The sequence below is a fragment of the Pteropus alecto genome, unplaced genomic scaffold (genome assembly GCF_000325575.1).
Source record: "Pteropus alecto unplaced genomic scaffold, ASM32557v1 scaffold134, whole genome shotgun sequence".
Lineage (NCBI taxonomy): Eukaryota > Metazoa > Chordata > Mammalia > Chiroptera > Pteropodidae > Pteropus > Pteropus alecto.
In genome coordinates this window covers 12,327,156-12,335,918 of record NW_006436283.1, presented here as the reverse complement: position 1 = coordinate 12,335,918, position 8,763 = coordinate 12,327,156, and the positions used below count along the sequence as shown (strand labels likewise).

The 8,763-nt window shown below is 54.8% G+C and overlaps 1 protein-coding gene across 1 annotated transcript; it reads left to right on the top strand.

Moving 5' to 3' along the window:
* Positions 1-4,988: 4,988 nt before the first annotated feature.
* Positions 4,989-8,663, top strand: PRR29 (proline rich 29). The gene is made up of 4 exons (XM_006912307.2): positions 4,989-5,982; positions 6,215-6,290; positions 6,441-6,547; positions 7,331-8,663. The coding sequence occupies exons 1-4, from the start codon at positions 5,860-5,862 to the stop codon at positions 7,559-7,561; spliced, it is 537 nt and encodes a 178-aa protein (XP_006912369.1). The 5' UTR covers positions 4,989-5,859; the 3' UTR covers positions 7,562-8,663.
* The last annotated feature ends 100 nt before the right edge of the window (positions 8,664-8,763 follow it).

The following is an 8,763-nucleotide window of genomic DNA, read 5'->3' as shown; positions in this document are numbered from 1 at the left end:
GGGGCCGGGCCGGCGGGGACAGCTGCTGCTGCTGATGTCACAGGGTCATGAGTGAAACCTGAGGACTGGGCCAATCTTCAGGTGGGAGCCTCGGCCACACTTCCCTCACTGGGTGTGCTATGGACTCAGCCTGGGACCGCATGGGCTGGGGCCCACTGGCGGGGGTGTGACGCACTTGCCCACGCACGTGCACACACACGCACACTCACTGGGGCACACATACGAGCCCATACACGCAGTTGCTCTCCCTCCCATCACACAGCTCATTCTCATACTCGAATCTCCTTTCACACACTCATTTCCAGAAGCACTCCCATGGCACACACTGCTCACACACTCGCACACACTCTGGTATACACTCACGTATGCGTCCCTCCACACAAATGCTCACACTCACACACGCCCAGCCATACACATAAATCGCCCTTTATACATTCACACCAATTCTTCGGCTGTATGTTACACCATTCACACACACGTGTCCTCACACCTACAGACACACTTCACGCTCACATCAGGCTCGCGTGTACATATGTATTATTATATACATGTAGCCTTATGCAGTCTCCTGCCAGGTGAACACCAATGCACATCACGGACCACAGAGTTATCGAATATACATCTTGTGAACACACACGCACACCGCAGCCACGCTCGTGCCTTCGTGCCTTTCCATGCGTGTTACTTAATTCCACGCGGTTGTCTGTGCCCATATACACGCTCCTGTTCACATGTACAAGGGCCACCTATCTGTGTCTATGGTCACCAGGTTTCTATCAAGTGTATGCCTGTCTGAACACCCACACTCACACCTCACACACCCAAACACATCCACACTCACACATCACACACCCAAACACATCCACACTCACACACCCAAACACCCACATTCACACATCAAATATCTGAACACACACACAGCAGTCTTGAGGGTCATTTCTTTGCCACCACTCCCCCTATCCCACTGGCTAGACATCTGTCCCTCAGAGCTTGGGAAGGGGACCTGGCGGGGGGAGGAATGAGATTGGTCGAGCCATCCCATCCCTCCACTTTGGGGCTGTGGTGACCCCTAGTGGAGCAGTTGTGAAATGCCCCATCTCATGGCTTGCTCACCGGCGCCTGCCCCAGGCAGACATGAGAATTCCTAGGTGAATCCAGAACCCCGTTCCCCTAAGCTCCCTGCGGCACTCCCCCAGTCTCCCAGGCCCACCCCTGGGTCCGTCTTTTCTAGCAGCCAGAGCCCCAGTTGCGCTGAGTCCCGGACAGAGTGGACTTTGAGAGGGGCTCACGGAGTGGTGACTCTCGGTCCTGGGGGTGGACCCAACGTCACCTCTTCTCCCAGCGACTCTGATTCAGCCTCAGCACTGTGCAGCCCTCTTGGGGGCCAGGTCTGGCTGTGGTTGAGGAGTCCCCGCCAAGCCCGGACCTCCCGCACCAGAGGTGTGTCTTCTGGGCCAGGGATCGGGGCGAGCTTGGTCTCCGTGTCGTTCTTTATCCTGCTTTGCTCGCCGACCTCTCCAACAAACACTTTCATGTGGTCGCGTTGCTAATGTGATCCAGCTTCTGCCTGCCCCTGCCTCTTCTCTGCAAGAGTCTGCTGCTTCTAGCATTCAGAAAAAAAGCAAGTGTTTTCTCTCATATCCTTCCCACATTGTCTCCCCAAAGCTGCTCTTTGGGGTCCCTCTCATCATTTGGATTTGCTTTGCCAATGGCCACTCTCTGGAACTCTTGGTCGCTCTCCCCTTGAGAATGCACTGGCCCTGTCTGTGGGCGCAGGGGGAGGGGCTCTGCCTTTTCACTCTCTGCCTTGCTCCTGCCCAAAGCTCTATGGGGTAAGACTTTCTCCAATGAAGGATGGAAGTAATTGAAGGGAAAAGTAGCAGACGACGGGGCAGAGCTGCTGCATTCAGTTGTGTGCGTTGTATACTACTCAATTCTGGGCACCGATCACATTGGTAGTCGTTACAGATTAGTGCATTTAAGATGATAATTTTCTAGCAGATGGTAGCAAAACATCTAGAAGGGGCTAATTTTTTTTCTAATCCGCACGAGCTATCTTTTGAATTAGGGATGGGGCTGATTGGGAACAAAAATTTATATGTTAAATATTATTTTTTTCCCCCACGGCCCAAGGGAAATGAATGTCTTTCTCTCTTGATAACGTTTCTCCTTCCTTTTGGGAACTGCTTCTCCTCTACTCCAAGTACGTGATTCCGGTGGGGCTGCCGGTTACAGGACAGCCACCTTGCCCTGGCCACAGAGGTGGACGTGTTACCTAGCTTTGGCTAATCCTCTTGGCCTCAGTGGTTGGTCCAAAAGCTGGCCATGTAAGCTGAGGACGCCGATCTCAGTCCTCCCTGAAGATTTATATGTATCGAAACAACAAAGACAATTTGTGCCTCTATCGGGAACAGCCCGAGCAAAGCGCCCATTGATGGTCTCTCAGCTTGGCGCTTCCTCATCTGTACCAAGAAGCAGCACTGAAATTTCCCACTCGAATTCTTAAAAAGGGTCCTTTTCTCTCCTTTTCTGAGGGGAGAGCTCATTTTTTTGTGATCTTCAAAGACTGCACACTTCCTCTGAGTAAATTCCCTTGATTTTACAGAACTATTCCCTTGCTGATAGACACTGGGTCATGTCCAACTTTCGACTCTTAAAAATAACAGTGCGATGAACACATTTGATTAGAAATCTTCTTCCATGTTTAGCTTAGTCCCAGGAATAGATTTACCAAGGCACCAGGGGTGGGGACTTTGATTACATTTTGTCTTGAGATACTAAAGACAAAACAAAACAAAACAAAACAAAAGATGCAAATAAGAGTCTCCTTTGAGAAAAAAAAAAAAAAAGGAAAGGAAATAGGCGGAGTGTTCGATGCCTCGAAGAAAATAACAGGAGGCAGGTCAAGAAGAAGGACCCTCCCCTCCTCCGTGTTCGGCTGACGTTAGATCTTCTATAATAAGCCAAGTAGCTGTGGCAGGTAAGGATGTGGCTTTTCTTTCCTCAAATAGCAAAAGGTTCACGTTCCTTGGACAAAGATCTCTGACTGAATAGACGTTAGATAGGTTTCACCTCAGGCCTGACTTCCGATATGAGTGTCACATAGGGTTAACATGGAATCTTATATCTGAGATATTAAAATGATTATCTCTTCCTGCCTGTTTTCCGCAGCCCCCTCCAGCCTGCTCTGGGCTTCCTTTAGGGGGTGGCCTCCTTGCTGCCCCACCCCCCACCTCCAGCTTTGTCTCACTTTAATTCATTGATCGTTATATTCTTAGATGAATTTTCATCACTGTTCATTTTAGTATTTCGGTTCACCTAACGAATTTATCCTAGAGCTATTAAAATAGCTCTTTTTTTTTTCCAGGAGTTTTCAGCGGCCTGGGGACAGACATGGAGAAAGTGGGAGGTTGGTGTCTTAGTTTGGATTCCCCCCCCCAAAAAGCAGAGCCTGAGATAAGGATTTGGAGCAAGTAGTTTATCTGAAAACAAATTCCAGGAAGCACTGTGAAGAAGGGGGAAGTGACAGGAAGAGGAGACAGGCCACTAAACCGTGCGCACTTGAGCAGGCTGTCGCCTTGACGACTGGGGCACCAAGCCACGGGGATCGCTGAGAGACTGTGGGGAGGACCCCTCCGATTTGTCCCACTGAGGCCCGGAGGCTGGGGAGCTTACTAGCAACTCCTGTCCTTTAATGCTTCAGTATTGGTCCTGGGATGACTTCCGGCCTGCCTCACCTGTGGCCAGAAAATGTCCCCGGGGTGAAGAGACTGTAGGCGAGAGCAGGAACCAATGGCAGGAGACCCCTCCTCCGTAGTTGCTCCTCCATAGTTGCCCCCTCCCTCTCCCTCTCTCTCTCGACGCACACACGCACATGCACGCACGCACGCACATATATACGTGTGATTTTTAAAGCAGAAATCAGATCTTACTGTGCTTACTGATTGTTTTGCTCAACTCTTTTGGATATCATTCCACATCAACTCAGATCTTACTGTGCTTACTGATTGTTTTGCTCAAATCAACTCTTTTGGATATCATTCCACATCAATAGATACAGCTAGACCAAGGTTGTCAATGACTGAATAGTATTCCATTGGGAAGACACATCCCCATCAGACATTCGTTCTTGCTAATTCTGGTTGACACAAACAAAGATATGAGGAACGAGATGAATCTTCCTAAAACATGGCTGTGCACAGGTCGCCCCCTGATTCTTCTCCTGCTCAAAACCCGCCAAGAGCTCTCTATGACTCACGTGACAAAGACTTTCATACCTTGGCCTTGGAGTCTGACCTGTATCTGTCTGGGCTGCAGGGCCTCCTCTCTACCCAGGTCCTCCAGCACAGCCAGACAGTTTGACCCACTGGATCGTTACAGGCCCTGTCCATTCCTGCACTGCACCTTTGCTCAGGCTGTGTCCTCGGCCTGGGCCGCCCTCTCCCTGCCAGACTGCTTGGCCCCATCCCAAGGACTTCCACTTCCCTCCGGACTCCATCCCTCGCCGCCGGAGTCCGCTCTTCTTTATAATCTTTTCTTTGACGTCTCACCCGTGGGGGACTTTGCACAGTCTTGTATTTTTGTTCTCGTTTCATGGCTGCGTTTTCACTTCGTAACAAGTCTGGAACCGGTGAGAATACACTAGTGCGTCTCAGGGTTCAGAAGGATGCCTTCTACACACAGGCACCTCCTTGGTCAAGGTAGGGGGTGGTGAGCACAGGATTGGTTTTGTCTTTCGCCCTGGGTGAGGGTGGAGCTGGAAAGATGCACCTCTGTGCCCTTCCCACTCACTGGGGGCCTGTGACCACAGTGCCAGATCTCAGTTTGTTGATGGCTGTTGAGGCTGGAAGACCCACAAGGACAGCTAGTGCCCTGTCCACAGCCCCCCTCCCCCTGGAGGCAGTCCAAGGAAGGAAGGTGAGACTCCGGGCTCCCTCCCGCCTCCTGTGCCCCACTATGCCCAAAGGAGGGGCTCAAAGGAGGGGGTGGGAATGGTCTTTCTGATTTAAATAGCAGACCTTCAGGGAAGGGGGGCTGAATGAAAGTGGAGGTGGGGGAAGGGCAACTCAGGGGGTGCTAATCCCAGCTTCCTGTCTGGATTTTCCTTGACCGCTGCTCAGGGCCCATCTCAGGATGTTCACAGTTCCTGAAATAGATCTCTCCTCTCACCTGTTCTTAAGCAAATAAGACCTTGATAACTTCCTGTCAAAGAATGCATGCTTTGCTCATTTCTCCTGGATGAGGGACAATATTGGGCACTGCTGCTGACCTCCCTGGGCTTTTCCACCTCTGTCAAACAGCAGCTCACCTTGGTGGGGACCCAGGGAGCAAACCACGACTGATGGGGAGTCGAGGGACTAGCCACCTGTTTCTGGCCAGGGCCCAGCCTTTTCTGTGAACTTGGTTGGTGTTTCCTTTCTTGGTCTGCTCCAGAAACCACCCTTGGCTCACAGGAGAACCCCCTCTGACTCAGAGTGACAGGATCTTCCGTCCTCCTCGCTCACCTGCCCCTGGCCCCTGGCCTGCTCCTACAGAATTCTCTCTTTCTGCTTAACTCACCATCCTAATCAATTGAGCTTTGGTACCAGAAGAAAACTAAGTGTCTGAGTCAGGGCCGGCCTCCCCAGGCCCGGTACTGGGGATGCGCAAGCGTGGGAATTACCCTGAGGGATAAGATGTGACGCCCAGCCCCGCTCGGGGAAATTGGAGGTGGACATCCAGGAAAGAAACGGGCCTCCTGGGGGAGGAGGGTAGGTCCCGGGGACCCGCTGAACTCAGAGGTGGAGAGAGGAGAGCAGAAGGCGGAGACTTAATTAAAGCCAACGCTCCAGGTACCTGGAGCCTGGGCGGGACCTGCGCATGCGTGGGAGGCTTTGGCGTCGCCAGAGTTGTCAAGGTAACCCTGACCCAAGGAAGCCGGCCATGGCCTCCGGGACTGGAGGGAGCTGGAGTCCTCCTCCACCGCAGAGTGCAGCCACGACGGTAACGGCTGAACCAGGGAGCAGAGCCTGCCTTTACTGCGGAGGCCAGGGGGCGATGGCCGAGTTGGGGAGCCCTCTCTGGGATGGGGATATGAGAGCGACTTGGCAGGGAGCGGGGAGGCGGTGGGGCGGTGGGTTACTGAGACGACTCATGGGGGTGGGGTGGCAGCGGGGAGAGGTTGGGCCCCCACCTTTTCTCCTCCTGGCCTGGCTGAGTCTCCCCTTGCTCCCAGCCCTGGGTGACCGTCCTGCAGCCCCTCCCGTGGTCCGTCCTATCTCCACCTCCGCAGCCCAGCCGCGTGAAGGAAGGTGAGACTCCGGGCTCCCTCCCGCCTCCTGTGCCCCACTATGCCCAAGTAGATTCTCTAGGTGTCTGAGAAAAGGCCCTGAGGTCGGGGCAGAGGGCACGGGAGGCCTGGCATGGGTCTGCCGAGGGCCTGCTAAACTCCCGCCCCCTAGACCTGCTGGAGCTGATGATGCTGCAGACCGCGCAGATGCACCAGCTGCTGCTGAGTCGCCTGGTGGCAGCAGCGCTCAACCTCCAACCAGCCTCCCCTCTCCCACAGGTGCGAGGGCTGGGGATGGGAGGAGTGGACCACCGGGGCAGCCCACCTCCAGGTTCAGGGGTGGGCATCCATCTGGGGTTCCCTCTTGAGAAAGATGACACCACTGTACTCTGGGCCTGCAGGGGGCCTGATACTTATTAGGAGCCCAACTAATGTTTGTTGGGCGAAGGAATGGGTAAATGAATGACTACGAATACAAGGCGACTTTGGCTGTGACTGGCGCAGGAGAGGTACACCACCTGTGTGCTCACCTGGTTGGGAGATGAGGAGAAAGCTCCTTGGAAGAGCAGGTGGCCTTAAAATTAGCCCTTGAAAGCCAGATAGGATTTTGCACATTAGAAGCGGTGAGGGCTATGTCCACCATCCAGTTTGGCAAGAGCAGCGCTGCCCCTCAACCCCAGGCCCTCAGGGAGGCCCTGAGATGAGTACCCCACCTCACCGATGGAGCACAGGTGGCTCCAGGGCCTGGGAGCAAGGTCAAGGGCAGCTTGCTGGACTTCTGCCCCGGCTCTGGTGTCACACCTGGATTCTTCCAGTCCCTGTTCAGCCTCTTATTAGCTGGGTGACCTTAGCTAGGTTGCTCGACCTTTTGGAGCCTCACTTTTCCCACCTGCAAAATAAAGAATAAATGTCTCCACAGTGCCTTGCTTGCCTGTAGTAAAAGCTCAATAAACAGTAGCCATTTGATGATGAGTATCTGGAGAAATGATTCGGAGGAGCGGAGGAGTAGGGAGAACCTGGTACTGTATCACCACCTTCCTTCCGCTTTCTCATGATCCCAAGGTCTGCCCGGAAGGTCAGCAGGAGGAGCGTGGGGAGGAGGAGGAGCTGGAAGCCCCGGAGGAAGGGCCTTTGGTGCTCCACCACCACTACCTGCCCTGCCTGATGCCCGCTCCGGAGCCCCTGCGACCCTGGCCAGCGCTGTTTTCATCCCTTCCCCCATATCCGCCTCACTTGCAGGACACGTGCAGGATTCAGCACCGCCCTCCTGCCTCCTGGAGAAGGGGGGTGTAAGTGAGGTGGGAGGTCTGGGCACTGCCAGGGCCCTGCTCTGGGGCTGGGCTGAAAGAGCTGGCCTGAGGCTGGGGGTGGGGAGATATTTGTGGGTGAAACACCGGAGGCCACTTCTGATGGGGGTATTTCTTTTCTCACTTCCATTTCAGGAGAGCAGTGCCCCCTCCCCCACCCCCCAGCGCCACAGGGACTGTAGGTGCAGATGTGCCCCCGGCTTCAGGTAGGGGCAGGTTCGGTGGCAGTGAGGCCCAGGCCTAGAGATGGGTCAGAAGGCCAGGAGGATCATGTTCCCCTGGGGTGACTGTTACTGTCACCGCTGCAGGCAACTGGCCTGTCCCCACCCCTTTCTCTCCTTGGGGTCCACTGAGGCAGGAGGGAGTCAAGACTTGGGTGCTGTCTCCCCCCAGACTACTATGACGCCGAGAGCCTACTGTGAAGACAGACGCTGGCCCAGGGACCCACGCCAGCTTCACTGCAGGGCTAGAAACAGCCCCGGAGCCCCCCACATGCCCCCCGGGGCCTGCGGCCACGCCTTCTCTCAGCTCGGCCCCCAACCAGTCCCTCGCTTCCCTGTGAATCAGTCCCATCTCCACCCCACAAAGACTCTGAACCTGCCTCATTTCTTCTCTGGAGTAAGAAGCCACATGAAAGCCCCACTCTGCTCCACCGTTTCCTGCCTGGCTGTGGGGGGGCTGGGGACCTGAAAGCTCTCTCGACTTCCTCCCCTCCCCTCTCTCTGGGAAGATCGGAGGGCTGCAGGGGTCTCCGTCTGACCTAATAATAGGGTAGGAGGTGAGAGTACAGGACTGCTTTTGTTGTCCACAGCTCTCTAAAGGCCCAGAGTGAAGGGGGAGACTCCTGACCGGGAGGGTCCTGGAGCTGAGCCACTTCCATTGGGTCCCCATCCTCACCCTTGGAAGCCAGCTCTGTTGACCATGTCCTGCTCATACCAGAAGTGGCTTGAGTTCCCATAGGGCCACGTGGGAGCAGAGCATGTCTGCCCCACAGGGCCAGGGTCCATCTCCCCAGCCCTCCCTCAGGAGGAATTTGTCACTCAGGGCCCAGTGGGGGTGGGTGTCTGGTGCCCGGGGTGGTCAGCACGGGGGTACCCCAGGGTCTGGAAGGCCCCTGCAAAGGAGTGGGTGGAGGGTTACTGAGGAGACATTTGGGGAGAAAAGTCCAGGCCTGATGGGTCACCTTCC